The 17,145-nt window shown below is 43.7% G+C and overlaps 1 protein-coding gene across 3 annotated transcripts in view; it reads right to left on the reverse strand.

Moving 5' to 3' along the window:
- Positions 1-17,145, reverse strand: part of WASF3 (WASP family member 3) — a 106,432-nt gene that overhangs the window by 46,401 nt on the left and 42,886 nt on the right. For all 3 annotated transcript variants that reach the window (XM_061170965.1, XM_061170964.1, XM_061170963.1), the window contains exon 3: positions 323-465. In XM_061170965.1, coding sequence (XP_061026948.1) covers positions 323-455 — 133 coding nt within the window. In that variant the 5' untranslated portion in view covers positions 456-465. The remainder of the gene's footprint in view (positions 1-322; positions 466-17,145) is intronic.

Raw genomic sequence — 17,145 nt, forward strand, 5'->3', positions numbered from 1 at the left:
TTATCCTCCTTTTTAATAAGCTTTTAAAAATGAACACTACTTTAAATCTACACATTTGGTGGCACCTAGTAACTTGTGAACTGGTCAATGCTAACTTCATCACACAAAGCTGGTATCACCAGACCAGTGAGGGGGCCACAGCTGATTACGTGCTGGGAAATTCAAGAGGGAGGGTGGGAGGGAGGGAGGCTCTCTCCTTCAAAGCTGCAGCCTCTTCTCTGGACAATCACATAACTACTGAGTTGAAATCCGTGTGCTAAATTTGTTAAGTTAACAGGTCACTGGCAATCAGAAGAAAGGAGCCCCGAGGCAGAGCACTCACTCAGACTGCTCAGCTGGCGTATGATGGCAGCCAGGGTGCTGTTGGTCACGCACTCGAGCTCACTGGGGATGCCCTCGGGCAGGGCTCCCCGGCACAAGTGCCGGGGTTCGATGTTCCTCTTCACTAAAGGCATGGCTCACAATCTGAAAATTAAAAAGACAGTTTTAAAAGCTCATATTCACATTTTAACAAGCCTAGAGTTTCAACTCCCTGGAAAACTGACTCTTTCCCAGGAATTTGCATTATCCTATCATTTCTATGTGAGAGAATCGGCTCAATATGCAACAGATGTCGAATTACTTAAATGAATGCCATAGATTTCAAAGATATATGGACAGCACAATCCTACTTTTATAGAAAAAGGATGTATGCAAGATTTCCAGTTAAGCATGAGCGACTGAATACGTTGCATTTTTTACCTTCCCCCCACTCTGCTAAAATGACAAGAGAGAGGAAAGGCACAAGCCCACACGTACTAAGAGAGGAAAGGACACAACAGCCCAAAACCATAGGCAGAGCTTACAGACCAGGACACGGGAAAGGCCGAACCTGGGCTGCAAAGGAGGGAGCAGGACGGAGCCCACCTACCTGGGCGAAGGGTCACCAGACACTCACGAAAGCCCTCCCCATTATCCTGGGAATTCAATCCACTTCTCTCCTCAAAAGGTACATTATACATCCAACGAAATCTCAACTTTTCGTTTAAGGAGGTATACAGAATTTCAAGCCTACCACTTATGCAAGAAATCTACTGCTCCCTACAACAGGAGAAACCCCAGTGACTGGGATACACTGTCACCCTGACAGGGTGACCACAAGGCCCAACTCACAGGAGCAGCAACCCAGAAAAGCCAAGGACCCTGGTGGCGTCTGAGCAATCAAACCGGCCCCGCAGCCTCAATCTGGAATTCTCATTACATGAGACAAATAATACCTTGTTTAAGTCACTGTTGCTGGGTGTTCTGTTACTGAATTAAATTTATTCCCAACTGGTACAACGGCTCACCTAAAGAACCCGGAACTAGCGAGGCACATGGTAAATCTTTCTTTCCTTCCTCCCTTCTCCATTACCTCTGTTCACGTATCCCATAAACACCTGCTGAGCACTGATCCGACACCGGGCAGTGTGCAAGGTGACGAGGACCCAGTGGTGAGTGAAGCAGACAAGGCCCCTCCCCCCCGTGGAAGTGAGACATCGGTCCAACCGCCCAGGTCAGTGGACTCAGGTTACAAAACCCCCTGGGGGACCCTGGGCAGCCTCTCTGTGGACGTGACTGCTGACCTGAAATCAGAAGGGTGGACAGGGGCTATCTCACAAGGGCTCTAGCAGAGGGCGAAAGTTGGGGGCAGCTGCAGAGGAAAAGTTCTGCTCAACTGGCCAGTGTTTTTATTGACTATTTCCGCCTCTTGCCCATTAAGGTGCTGGCTGAGCACACCGACCGCATCTTCCAACCCAAATACTACTTCATCCACCAACCTAGGTGCACAGCCTGTGGTACATCACTTCACCCCTCCATGCCTTCCTTTCCTCCCCACAAAACGGGGATCACAACGGGACCTACCTCACAGAGTGAGGACTTAATGCGTTATTACATAACAAACAACTTAGAACAGGGCCTGGCACATAGGGACACTCAAACAATGTGACTGATTATATTAATTTTATTATATCTCATATGTTGTTATGATGTTAATTCTTACTCTGATTATAACAATAAAAAAGGAACAGTTCACTGGTTGAAAATAAGGCTGAACCACAGAAGACGGATAACAATATTTACATTAAAATTATGTCTAAGAACATATATACACTATTATGTATAAAACAGATAACTAATAAGAACCTGCTGTATAGCACAGGGAACTCTACTTCACTTTGCTGTCCAGCAGAAACTAACACAACACTGTAAAACAACTATGCCTCAACTAAAAAAAACAAAAAAAGGAAGGTAGAACTGCACATAATCTCAATAGCCATGGATCCATCAAACACTGAGCACCAACTGTGTACCGGCCCGATGCTGATGTCTAACACCTTCATAAATTCAAGTGGGAGACTGAGAGATACCAAAGGAGAAGAGACCGGAATTATCTAGAAACTGGAAGTGAGGAGGAGCCCCTGACCCTTTCAACTGAAAACCTGCTGGGCCTCCTTCCGTGCAGACACTGCGGTGTCCACTGGGCAGGGTGGGTTTAACAGGCCTCATGATGCTCTCACTGGCCTTCCAAGGCTATCCCATTCCCCACCCCCATCCAGAGCATCAGACTGGGATGTCCCAAAGCCACATCACTGACGGGAGAATATCTGAGTCCTATTTGGGGGACTAGTTTGGGGAAGTCGGGCACCCAAAGGAACTGTTAGAGTCTGGTTCATCTCAGTGATGTTAGCCATACTTCTACATCTGTTCCTAAAATTGTTTTTCTTAAAGTACACATATGCTGACATTAGGAAGACATGGGCACTGTCTTCCACCCCATGCGAGACATCTCATGATTATTAATCTCATAATCTCATGATTAATCTCATGATTAAACATCTCATGATTATTAAGAATAAGAAAGGGACCAGGTGGTGATGAGAGAATCTTTATATGCATAAAAATAAACTAAAAATTTCCCAGGTTGCCAGAAAAAAAAAAAAATTGTGTCAAAGAAGAGGTACACATCCAAGGAAAGTGTGTTAAACTATGAAAATTCTAGATATACTAGTCTCTAGTCAAAAGTGTAAAAGATTTACTATGAGGTGTCATTTCTTCCTGGGAGAATCAATTAGAGCAAGAGGGTGGTAACTAGTCATAATAAACTAGAAAATCTCATAAGAAAAAAAAGAAAAATCATTAATAAACTTAATAAAAGCATAAAGTATAGGAAAGAAAAATACTGAAAACCAATCAGCAGAGACTCGAGAACTAGAAGGAAATTAGGCAACAACAACTACAATGTACATAAGGAGGCAGAGAGCACTACGGGGGGAGGGGCGGGGGGCACAGCTTCTACAGATGCAGGTGAGCGAGGGATGGGGCGGGGGGACCACCAGGCTCTGAACCCACCTGCTCAGAACGCTGCTCAGTGAGACCGGCCCACACGTGAACCAGCTCTCGAATAAGTTCTCACAGGAGGGTTGTACGAGGGCTTGGGATAAACATGAGTTTGGAGCCGAGTGCTGACTGTGTATATAACATTCTCTTCCACGTCCATTTGTATTTATTCAGGATGGAATGTCCCTCTTTCCCCATATTTTTAGACCTCTGACAGCCCCAAAACTTGCCAGTCTGACACCTCCCCGGCCCACCACCCATATTTCTTTGGATTTACCGTCGTTCAGATACACAAAATCCTAATTATACACGCACCCCGCAGACATCCCACCTGCACGTCCAAAGCAGGCCAAGCGGTCAACTCCTCCCCCTCCTGCCCTGACTCGGTGGCTCTCCGACGTCAGATGTGCCATCATGTCGTCGTCCTGGCGTATCTGGAGCTAACACCGCCGTTTCCCACAAGCCGTCCTGAAAACCACACCAGCCTTTTCGGAGCCTCCCCCTGCCCTGCCGCCCCGCCCCGCCCCGCCCCCGCCGAAGTCCTTCACGTGTACACTTGAGACACCCCCTCTGGCACCGGTGAGCTGCCTGGAGGCTCCGTGTGTACCTGACAGACGTGCTGAAGGTGCCCACCTGAAGACTCGCCTGTGATGCTATCAGGGCACAGAAGAGAAAAGCCTAAGCCTCTACAGGGGCATTAACCACATCTTGTCTTTTCTGGATTCTGACGCTTCGACACCTGAGCCCACGCTGAGCCTGCAGGGGCTGCCCCTCCCGGGACTGGCCAAATCCTGAACTCGCCTTTCCCATCAAACACACCAGTGCAGGGCCCTCACCACCACCTCCACTGCTCTCAGCAGGCCACCTTCCACCTGCCCTAATCACCCAGGCGCCAGACACCAGGGGTGACCTCACACCCCGGAGCCCCTGAGATTATTCAAATGAGCCGATCCTAAGCCCGCTCACCCTGCCGCACCCGTGCCTCCATGAAAAACCACAATACAGGCTCCTTCCCCCAGATCCCCCCCCCACTCCCTCTGCCTCCTGACGGCCCTGGTGCTTCCCCGTGTGGCCCCCTCCCCTGGGAGCTGGGAGGGACTAACTCTCTTGTCAGTGGCAGCTGTCTCTGGATCCACTGGCTTCACTATACCTCGTGTTTCCTATTAATACACCATATTCTAAACAGTGAGAGGTCTGAGAAGGATTCAGAAGAGGCTGCATGTCAGACACTCACACAGCTCCCCGCTTACTATCCCAAGCACCCCGCAGAGCCGGTGTGCCTGCACTGGGCCAGCACAGACGGCATCTCTCCCCCCAAGGCAGACCGTAAACTGCCCAGATTTCAGGGCTGAGTCTATCGACTCTGTTCCCCACAAAGCCCTTCACAGCCCACACCATGGCTCGAGCATCCCAATGATGCCTGCTGACCTCGTGCCCATATACATACACACACGTATGTCTATCTGCCCCTCCCTGGGCACCTGGCCTATTGTGGTTCAGCATTTCAGCTCTAATTAATCCCAGCCTTCACTTCTCACTCTCATTACACCTAGATGTGGGGTTCCCACACCTGTCTAGATACACAAGACAACAGAGAAAGAGGATATGTTGCCGTCTGTATAATTTTAGAAGAAGGGTTGCATTTCACAGATCCTTTCAAAAGTTCTAATCACCCAGCAATGACTTTTATGGCTTTCCTGTCAGTGTGAAGTACTCTAACAGATGTATTTTTTCCCAGACAGCCTTTATCTGACACGAATCCAGTTTTGAATAAATTGAAGAGCAAGGAAGAGGTAAAGGAGAAAATGTTGGGTCAATGGATTCTCTTGAAAACGCTTTGCAATTACAGAAACAGACATGTAATGAGCAAATCCAACCAGTCACCAGCAAGCAACTTCCGTGTGCTTCACCATCCCACCCCTGGAACATCCCAACCATTCTCCAAAGCCACCCTACGTGCTAAGAAAAAAATCTAACACTGCTAATCAAATGCTTAAGGACTATGCGAGGTCACATAAGGTTTACTGTTAAGCCTGCAGTTTGTCCAACTTTTCTGGGCAATGTCTCAGTTTAGAGACACACCCTGGTGCACGCAACTGCGAACTAGATTCCAGGCACGACCGAAAGCAGGCCAGGGTCCCTGCCCAGGAACCTGGAAGTGGGACCACGATGTCCAGATCAGTTGCTGCTCTTTGGAGCAGCAGAGAGGAGACCTCTTCACCACTTGAGAGGGAGGCTGACGGTCAGTCAGCGGCAAGAAATGAGAACGGGACAGCTGAAAGGAACCAGCAAAGACCAGACAGCGACGGGGCTCCCAGGGGCTCTGCCCAGTCTCCCGCAGACCTCAGCCAACCAGGAGGGAACCTTCTCCTGCCCCCCCCCCACCCCGAGGTCGGACGTGCGTCACGCAGGATGGCTCTTCCAGCCTCCTCTTTTCACACAGGCACATCCCCCATCAAACTTTTGCAGGTGGGATCCCATAAGGACACAGAATAATATAAGCGGACATTAGACTCTGATTTTTGTGTCACCTTTTCAAAATAACCCCAATTACACCTTCCGTGGCTTCCTTACAGGCTGTATGGAGGCTCACGTGAAAATGTGTGCTGGGCAACAAAATGTAAGATACTAATGATCTTATTACTTTAATATTGATGTCACATTCATTACTAAAATAAGATACTTAATATTTCCCATCTAATTTTGCTTATTGTACAATTAACCTAAACCTGAATTTTTCCTGTAATTTTACTCATTATGCAACTAAATGTCTGCAAACTGGCATTTAACATCTCCAAGCAGTACTCTTCTAATTAAAGTCAAAGGATTAAAGAATTTCAGAATCATATCAATGTGCTTTCTACTGTCACTCAAACTTTCCTATCTTCCAATAACTTATTTAACCTCTTTTTAAAATTCCATATACTGAAACTCTTCAGTTTTCCTACAGCATGATTAATTGGAATGCTTTCTTTTCTTAAAAAAAAAATTACAGAAGCAATTCCACAGATGTTTAAAATAGTATGAAGTTCTCAGAACGTCCCTGTCCACAGCCATTCCTGTCCATGTGAACCATCTGGAAGATCTCTTTCGGGTGAGCAGTCGACTTAGTAATACAAACACGATGAGTGGATTTTTCCAGATGTCCGACTGCTGGTGGTTTTCAGTTTAATTTCATTGTGTTCAGAGGACATGCTTTGTCTGACTTTAACTCCCTTAAATTTGCTGAGATTTGTTTTATGGCCCAGAAACCCACGATTGTGATCATTCTCCAGTTCATATTGCGATTGTAGAAAGGGTTGATTGGATGCAGAGTGTAACTTAAAGAAACTGCACTAAGTCCTTGTTACATATTTAAAGCTGTATTACCGATGGCCCTGGTGGAGTGTACAAAACTGCCAAACTGTGATGGATTTCTGTCCCCACCCCGCAGCCATAAAGCCCTCCTGAGTCTGGCCTACACGCGCAGCTCACAGAACCTGACGGTGTTAAGGATCCTTTCCTTTCTGCTGCCGACGTGCTGGTAACCTCTGCTCTGACTGCCACACGCCTGGCAGTTAGTGCAGCACGCAGCAGAGGAAATCACACGCCCAGACTCTCCTGCACACAGCAGACTACACGTGTGCCTACTGCCCATGTCTGGATTTTTAATCACATTGACTTGGATGTAGGAGTTGTGTCCTCAGAAAAAACGTGATCCCAGCACATGTGGCCCCATCCCTGCGCCCACGCAGAGCCGGTCCTCTGATTCCCACCATACTTCCCGCTGTGCCCCTTTTACTGTGAGGGGCAAGGACCGTGTCTGCTCCTCCCTGGCTTTACGGGACCCCGCTTGCCTGCTGACATTCCCTGGAAGATACACCCCCCCCAACGCCGTCACATTCCCGCAGCCAGAGGAAGAGCCTGGGCTTCCTCAACGCCCACCCTGTTCTGTGATCTTCTGGAGTGACACTGCCTCACCTCAAGCTTCAGAGGAACGTCGTGATGAAGTCGGGGGGCGAAGTGGGGGGAAGACTGCGTAAGTGTAACAGTTGTGTTTCACTGGGATAAGTGTCTAGACTTTGTTACTAGAACATGGTCTGTAGGCTTCTGCATGATGAGAGACAGAAAGGCGCAGAGGAACCGGAGGACCTGGGGTCCCGGCCCAGTTCTGCCACGAGCACCGCGTGACCCTGTGCAGGTTTCTGAACCGAGGTGGGCCTCAGCTTCCTCCCCGGAAAAAACAGATTTGCTCTCACAGGGCCCCGAGCTCTGGCGTGCTTTCTTTTCTTCCAGTCAGATATTCAGCTGGCTTCCAGAAATATCCATATTGGATTCGCCTGTGCTCCAAACACCTCGTGCATTTTCATTATACTTTAGCCAATGGAAATACAAAGAATAAACATCAAAAATAAGACAAAATCCCTTTCCTCGAGGAAGTAATGGTTCAGTGAGAGAGGCAGGCATATCAATAAAGTTACAATCCAGGGTGACAAGCACTAGTTTAAGGTATTTCTCATACCTGGGAAATTAAAACACAACTGGAAAGACTTCACTGCGGGGTGGGGAGGTCACAGCGCCTCACCGACCCTGCAGCGCACGCTCAGCACACGGAGGCTACTCAGGAAACCTCAGGCAGTGGAGGAATGCAGCTCGTTTCCAAGGGTTGGAAAGTATCATCTCGTTTTTGCTCAGCAGCCTCAACAAGTAAATAATAAGTACCCCAGGGGAAAAAAGCAGATTTATGTCTATGGAATAACATAGTGATATGAAACCCCTGTCAAGTGCTTATTTTTGGAGGACGCTCAGAGATAAGAAATGGTCGCTTGTCTTTTATGGGCTACAAAACAGCACCTGGACATTTTTTCAGGTGGACGCTAACATCTGGTTCTAACTGAAAAGGCAGAGAGTAGAGGTTGAGGCTGAGATTCCTCTGCACCAGCGTGTTCACCACTGGCTCCTGTCTTGTCGTTTGCCTGCTGTAGAAAGAAACCTCAAGGCCAGAAAAAGTGAAGAAAATAACCTACCACGAGTGGGATATGGAGAAGCAAGTGGTGAAGAGCATCCAGTAAGTGAAGAACAATCTGTGGTCTCTGCCCCGCCCTCCTCTCCTGGGCATCACGGGGGTGGCCATGGGGCTCAAGAAAGCTTCTCTTCTAGAACCTTCCACCAGTTGTCTGGGTATCTATATTTAAATTGACTTTTAAGCTCTGTTATGTCCTTCTTTAGTTTGGATTTTTTTTTTTAATTTAAAGTGATGAAATAGAATTATTTTTAAGGCAGAACAAGAAACTGTTTAAACATAAAACTTTCTCTGCCATTTGAGCCACTATCCTGCCCCTTTAGTGTGCAGTTTGCATCTGTATCACACATTATATTAACTGGATCCCCTTAAAGACACAGGAACGCCTGCTCACCCAAAGAAGGCAACTTCCTACTGGTGCCAGTGAGGCAATGACTTAGGAATAACATTCCTTTCTCAATCCTGCAAGGGGTCACCATGGCCCACTACTCGCCTTGCTGGGCTCACAAACTGTCAATATGTTCCTTTGATGTATGACTCTGGGTCTCAAAAACTTATATAACGTGTGCTTTGACCTCCAATGAGCAGAGTGTTCAGAGATTTCTAAAAGACTGCCTCCTGGGTTATAATCTTCAGGATGGCTTGAATAAAATTTTCTCTTTCTTTCTTAGATTGACTATTGATTAATTTTTCATCAACAAATTACTAAATTCCTTTTAGATGTAAAACGCTTTAAAAATATATTCGTATTTTATTTCTAAGTCATTTTATAGTGTCTTGGTATCCATACAATCAGACACTCAGTACATTTGGGACTGTAGAATATACTTTATATTTGAGCCTACACCTGTTTTCTATTTCTCTGTTGCACATAAAAGTTTATTCTGATTCATGTTACTAATCCAGGAACCTCAGAGATGCTTTTACCAGGAACTGCTTTCCTTCCCTGTTTTGACCAGCCAGACAAAACCAGCTACTTAAATAAAATAAACTTTTTTTAAGATAAATGGAACCTGGGAGATCGAGACTGTAAAATAATCCCAGTCACTCCCAAAAACTTCATTCTAGAGTAAAGGGGGAAAAATTGCTAATAAAATGGATGAAAGTGCAAATCACTTTTTTTTTTTAATTTTATTTATTTATTTATTTTTGGCTGTGTTGGGTCTTCATTTCTGTGCAAGGGCTTTCTCTAGTTGTGGCAAGCGGGGGCCACGCTTCATCGTGGTGCGCGGGCCTCTCACTATCGCGGCCTCTCTTGTTGGGAGCACAGGCTCCAGACGCGCAGGCTCAGTAGTTGTGGCTCACGGGCCTAGTTGCTCCGCGGCATGTGGGATCTTCCCAGACCAGGGCTCGAACCCGTGTCCCCTGCATTGGCAGGCAGATTCTCAACCACTGCGCCACCAGGGAAGCCCGCAAATCACTTATTGAATGAAGGTCTTATACACAAAACATACAAAGAACTCTCAAAACTCAATAATAAAACTATCCAATTAAAAACATGAGCAAAATATATGAACAGACACTTCACAGAAGACAGACAGATGGCAAATAAGCACCTCAAGGACATTTCACACCATCAGTCATTAACCATGAAGGAGATGCAAATTAAAACCACAAGGAGATAGTACTGCACACCTATCAGAATGGCTGAAGGCAAAACCACTCACCACACCAAACATCTGTAAGAATGTAGAGAAACCGGAACTCTCTGCTGAAGGGAATGTAAAACAACCCAATCACTTTGGAAAACAGTTTGGCAGTTTCTTAAAAAGTTAAACGCACACTTATCAGAATGACCCTAGGAACCATTCCACTCCTGGGAATTTATGCAGAAGAAATAAAAGCACATGCCCAGGGACTTCCCTGGTGGTACAGTGGTTAAGACTCAGAGCTCCCAATGCAGGGGGCCTGGGTTTGATCCCTAGTCAGGGAACTAGATTCCACATGCATGCCGCAACTAAGGAGCCCGCCTGCCGCAACTAAGACCCAGCACAACCAAATAAATTAATTAATTAAAAAAGAAAAAAAGCACACGCCCACACAAAGACCTGTACATCAATGTTCATACAGCTTGATTTGCAAAAGCCAAAAACAACCCCAAAATAGAAACGACCCCAAAACCCATCAACAGGTGAGTGGATAAACAAACTGCACTTCTTAGCAACAACGTGGAATGAATTACTGATACGGGAAACAACAAGGATGAATCTCGGATGGTTATGCTGAACAAAGGCCAGACAAAAAAGAGTACACACTATATGGTTCCTTCTATGTAACTATGATACTGTGGTTTATAATAACAAATACGTATTTGGTCTTCATCACCATTAATGGCGCAGAGCTCCTAAAACTCTTGGAATTTCCTAAGTGATAAGAGCTATAAAGGAGTCTTTTGACACAAACCAACCCCTTTGAACCACACTTGCATATGTTAATGAAGTGACTTCTGGACCTTCCCTAAGGATGGGTGCTGGTTGCCAGGGGAACCAACCCAGTGATTAGAAGGTTGGAATTTTCAGTCCCACCCCCAGACCTCTGGGGAAAGGAGAGGGGCTGGAGACCAAGTTCGGTCACCCACTACCAATGATCTAACGAATCGTGCCTGTCACCAAGCCTCCATAAACCCCCCAAAAGGATGGGGCTCAAGAGCTTCTCAGCTGGTGAACCGGATGCAGCCCCATGCCAGAAGGGTGGTGCACCCCAAACTCACGGGGACAGAAACTCCAGGGGCTCGGGGCCTGCCAGACCTCACCCTCTGCATCTCATCATCGAGCTGCTCATTCGTATCCCTGAAGGTCCTTCGTAACAGCCTGATCATCCATCTAGTGGGTAAACTGGTTTCCTGAGTTCTGTGCACCATCAAGCTCAGACAGGGGTCATGGTAACCTTGGATTTACAGCCAGTCGGCCAGAAGTGCAGCTAACAAAGGAAGTTGGGGGGCTTGGGCGGGGATGGGGGGATCTTGTGGGACAGACCCTTCACCTGTGGGATGGGTGCTCTCTCCACCAGATAAACGTCAGAACTGAGTTCAACTGCAAGCCACCTGGCCGGTGTCACCAAACTGCTTGCCGTGGGGACACCACACGTCTGGTGTCAGAGTGAAGAAGCAGGAGACACACAGAGGACTGCTTTTCCTTTGCAGTAACATTCTGGAAACGCAAACCAATCTCATGACAGAGAGCAGATCCGTGGTTGCCTGGAGGTGCGGGAGAGACGGGGGGAGGGTGACAAAGGCCGGAGGAACCTTCCATGGGCGACGGCGTGCGTGCTCACGGCTGTGTGCACAGGTCAGAACTCACCAGACTATACCTTTCAAAAATGCATCATGTACTGTTGGTCAATTACGCCTCAATAAAGCTTTTAAAACTGGATCCGTGGGGTTGGATAAGAGATAAGAGCAGAATACAAATTGGGAGATGCCTGGAAATTTATTTCATATTTAGATTTTGACACGATAGTCAGGTAGAAAGAATTACTGTGAGCCACAGACACGGGACGAAAGACCACGACAGAAAAAAAACAGAAAAAGATAAATTTAGCAACTCGTCAGGTGCCACAGTTAATGGCTCGATGAATACAGCAAACAGAAATGCTAACTCACTTCCTAGGAAAAGTTTTCCTCCTACAGAGTTCCATCCTCCAAAGTGGACGTGTCCCCGCTCCACAATCAGGGAGCGGGCAGTGCCAACAGTGAGCACAGACAGCCGTCCTGAAAGGGGTCTGGCCCTGGCACAGCAGCCGAACAAGCTAGACCAGCAAGCAGAATCCAAGTTCTTCAGGATCGCAACCCCACTACACCCCAGTCCTCACCTACAAGACGGAAGCAACGCCTGCCTGCTCCCCTCCGAGGGCTCCGATGAGACCGCCGATGAGACGGTACACCAAGGCCACAAACAGCGTAATGTGGATCCCAAACCCCAGATACTACCCCTGTGAAGGAATCAATGCTTACCTGACACATTAAAAAACTAACTCCGAAAAAAAAAAAAAACGAACTCTGTACCTCCCTTTTCCCTTTAGTTGGACAAGAAGGGGAAGAATGGTTTACCAGCACCACAATCAGGCTGTGATCACACTGTGATGCGTAGGAAAGGCTCATAAGCTGCTCACCGCAATATTATTATCACTATTTATGATCCACACTAAGTATCTGTGACATGAATGCCCTTTTAAATAAAACTAAAATTGTTAGCTTCTTATTCAAAGTACAATAAACATAGGACCTATGGACACTTTATAAACACAACATTAAACTGAGTGAACGCTGCATTATTTTCATAACATGAAACACATGAATAAACCCTCAGAAGCTAAAACCATCCAGAGTGCTTTAGCACTTGTGAGGGTGAATTGATCTCAAAGAATTTTCAGGGACTCAGACTCTACCTGTATGACCTATGACCTCAAGGTTTAATTCTCAAAAGCCTCTAGTTTTTGTTTCTAATTATTTACTTGACCACAAATTGAAAGTCTTCTCAAAGATTAGGCAGCATCTCCTCTTTTTGTTAACAAAGATGTAGCACTTATTTTTCTTTGCCCTACTCTTCTGCACCAATTACTTGAGAATGACGTTCACCAAACAAATTAACGAAGAAAATCCAAAGTGCATTAAAAATAAATTTAAGCTCCTAGAGGAAACTACACATTATAAGATACAAAATTAGATCATTTACCAAGTGTGTAAAGAAAACACTATCAGCATAGCCTGAAATATCAACTTGAACCATATGGAATTACCACTTTTGTTGGTCAAAAATAGCCAAACGTTGGCAATTCATACGAATGACATCCTAAAATAAGGTCAAAATAGCAGTAAAGCTGTAGAACCTACCAACTGTTCCCTAGCAGACATGCTACAAATCTTGAGTCTGTATTTTTAGAAACCAAAAGCATCCTGATGGCAATATTTTTGGCAACTAGAAGCTGTGTTCATGAAAGATAGTTAAGATAAACTGAATAGTTATTTTAGTTAACCACTCCCAATTGTTTGCACTATGAAAGTACCAGAGAAATACTAGTAAAATATCTAAAATTTGCAACACTTGGTCTCAAAACATCAAGCCTGGCACCCTATCAGCTTCATTGTTCTCAACACAGGCCAACAGGTGAATTGTGATCATTTGGGGTTTCTAGGTCACTTTATAGAAAATCAACCAAAGAAACAAAATCATAAAGCGAACGATGGTAAACCCGTTAAAGGTGATAAATGGGAACATTTTACATACCTAAGCATTTTATTATATACGTTATGTCATTTACACCCCACTACAACCTTATGGGTTGGCACTGCCCTCGCTTAACAGATAAAGAACTCAGGGCTCAAAAATTAACTTATCCAGAGTGACATGACTCGTAAGTAGAAGAACTTAAACTCAAAACCAGTTCTGGTGGGTGCCAAAGTCTTATGATGTTTCTGCAACTAAGACCCTCTACCAGCATCACCATCTGAGGGTCCATGGTCTCTTAGATGCTCTGAGGAATATTTTCAATGTTTTCAGCAGCTTATCAAGATTATTATCCTCCTTTTACAGATAAGGGAAATGAGGATCAAGGATTTACGTGGATTTTGCTCAAAAACTTAATTAAGCCTCTATGTTTTTAGCATTTGAACCCAAGATCTTCCATAACTTCTAAATTTACACTCCTCCTGCTACACCTCTGTGCCATACCAAGTACTTAGCACCAAGTGACAGGGCTGGTAACATGTAATGAAATGCACACAATTATTAAATTTGTTTAATATTTGTAAGTATTCTTCTTAGGCTGAAAAACAATTTCATTGCAAGAGACTTAGAAATGATTCCAGTAAAACCACCCAGAGACACTGTCCTGTCATATAATTCTCCCAGACAATTGGGACCAGGACTCAAGATTTCCTCAATTCCACACTGCCAACCACCATAAAAATAAGCAAGTACTTGGAAATTACATAGCAGCAATTAAAAGGCACAATATGTGTCTTATATTACTATACAAAACACGTCAGTATATTCTAAGACGTGACAGCAAGCATACAAAACAACTCTCCAAAGTTAAGGGAGAGTTGTAACAGATTTAACAAATAATGTTGTTTGCCCTCACAAAATTTAAGAGGACATCTTAATATTGTTTCAGATAGCCTTTTTCTTTAAATTAAAAAACAAAAGCTATTTAATGAAGTTTAAACCAATGTGTAACTTTTAAATACTACACTTGGCTTTCCAGTTATATTAAGGGAAAGAAGAAAATGCTGAAATAAGACTCTCACAATAGATTATGCTGACTTTAAACTTTAAAGAACACAGTAATTTAAACCCACAAGTGATATAAATGTTGCCTTGCTTTTATGATTTTCAGATCATGACCACAGAAACCAAAATGTAGTAGATTTTATGTGCTGGCATTCAACAGCTATTCCCAACTCCTGTTCTCCCCTCTATATCACAGAGGCTGGCAGGCTAAACCGACATTTCTCAGGCCCCTTGCTAGGGGAGCTCTAAATTTGCTTTTGCTTCTTTCCCTATCCATATGCCTTTTATTTCTTTTTCCTGCTTTATTGCTCTGACTAGGACAATTCTGAATAGGAACGTTGAGTGACTATCCTTGCCTTGCTCCTAATGTTAGGCAAAAGCATTCAGTCTTTCACCAGTAATTGTAATATCAGCTGTAGGTTCTGCATAGATAGCTTTTATCAAGTTCAGGAAGCTCCCTTCTACTCCAGCTTTTTTGAGAGTTTCCTTCTATTCTTAGTTTTTTGAGTTTTTAATCATGACTGGATGATGAATATTGTTAAATGCTTTTTCTACATCTACTGAGTCGATCATAGGGGTTTTAAAAATTCTGTTGTTTAGTTTGTTGATATTGTGAATTATTCCTGCATTTCTGGAATGGTCCTTTGGCATGATATATTACCCTTTTTATATAAACTGTATTTAATTTGTTAATATTTTGTGGAGAAATATCTGTTTTTTGTATCAGAGTAATACTGACCTCATAAAATAGCATTCCTTTCCTTCTGTTTTCTGAAGGGTTTGTATATAATTGGTATTATTTCTTTCTTAATAGGTTGGCAGAATTCACCAATGAGACCATGTGGGCTTAGAGCTTTCTTTTGGGGACAGTTTTTAACTACAAAATCAATTTCTTTAATAAAGAGCTATACAAGTTATCCATTTCTTTTTTTTTTTAAGATTTTTTGATGCGGACCATTTTTAAAGTCTTCACTGAATTTGTTACAATATTGCTTCTGTTTTATGTCTTGGCCTTTTGGCTGTGAGGCATATGGGATCTTAGCTCTCCAACCAGGATCAAACCCGCTTCCCCTACACTGGAAGGCGAAGTTCTTAACCACTGGACCACCAGGGAAGTCCCTAACCATTTCTTCTTGACTGAGGTTTGGTAGGTTGTATCTTTGATAGAATCTGTCCATTTATCTAAGTTATCAAATGTATTAAGTGGCTCATAATATTTCCTTATCTTCCTATTAATATTTGTAGGATCTATATTGATGGTCTCTCTTTTCTGATATTAGAAATTTTTGCCTCTTCTTTCTCTTTTTCCTGATCAGTATGACTACAGGTTTGTCACTTTTATTGATCTCATCAAAGAAACAGCTTTTGGTTTCACTGATTTTTTTCCTATTTTTTTTTTTCCTGTTTTTTATTTCATTGTTTTCTGCCCTTATCTTTATTATTTTCTTCCTCTGCTTGTTCTGGGTTTAATTTGCTCTTTGCCTTCTAGTTTCTTTTTTGTAAAATTTATTTTATTGAAGTATAGTTGATTTACAATGCTGTGTTAATTTCTGCTGTACAGCAAAGTGATTCAGTTATACATATATATATTCCTTTTCATATTCTTTTCCATTATGGTTTATTACAGAATACTGAATATAGTTCCCTGCCTTCTAATTTCTTTTTTTTTTTAACATCTTTATTGGAGTATAATTGCTTTACAATGGTGTGTTAGTTTCTGCTTTATAACTAAGTGAGTCAGCTATACATATACATATATCCCCATATCTCCTCCCTCTTGCGTCTCCCTCCCACCCTCCCTATCCCACCCTCTAGGTGGACATAAAGCACTGAGCTGATAAAGTAAAAGTTTATATTATTGTTTCAAAACTTCTGTTTTCTAATATAAGCCTTTAACACTATAAATTTCCCTTTGAAGTACTGCTTTAGGAACATCCCATAAATCTTAATATGTTATATTTTCATATTCATTCAATTCAAGATATTTTCTAATTTCCCTTGTGACTTCCTCTTTGACCCATGGGATCTTTATAATGTGATATTTAATTTCAAAATATTTGGTGATTTCCCAAACATCTGATACTGATTTCTAGCTTAATTCTGCTGTGGTCAAAGAATACAGACATATTCCTGGAAAATTACCTGTAACATGAAAGTACGGGAATCAAATTCAATTTTTTAATAGGAAGTTACTGTAGCGCTATGGCCAAGGTCAAGGTGAGGCAGGATTAGAGGTCAAGGTTTCTGGCATGCCCCACACACAGATATCAAGAGTAATACGTTCTCTCTCAATACCATCTCAGAACCAAGACTTGTTATTCTCCCTCTACCCTTAATGCAAAAAAGGACAATTCCACAAACATCAAGTGATTTTTTCACTCTGTAAAGCAGACAGGACAGACGGCAGAATTTTGTACAGAAGAAAAGTGAGGTTCCGAGCAGGACCTGCCTTCCTAGTCCACCATCCTCGTTACTCTTGAGGCATTCCTCAAAGATAGAGAAATACAGGTCACTTAAACCCATAAATAATTCAAAACCTCATTTGACCCACTG

The sequence above is a fragment of the Eubalaena glacialis genome, chromosome 16 (assembly GCF_028564815.1).
Source record: "Eubalaena glacialis isolate mEubGla1 chromosome 16, mEubGla1.1.hap2.+ XY, whole genome shotgun sequence".
NCBI classification, from domain to species: domain Eukaryota; kingdom Metazoa; phylum Chordata; class Mammalia; order Artiodactyla; family Balaenidae; genus Eubalaena; species Eubalaena glacialis.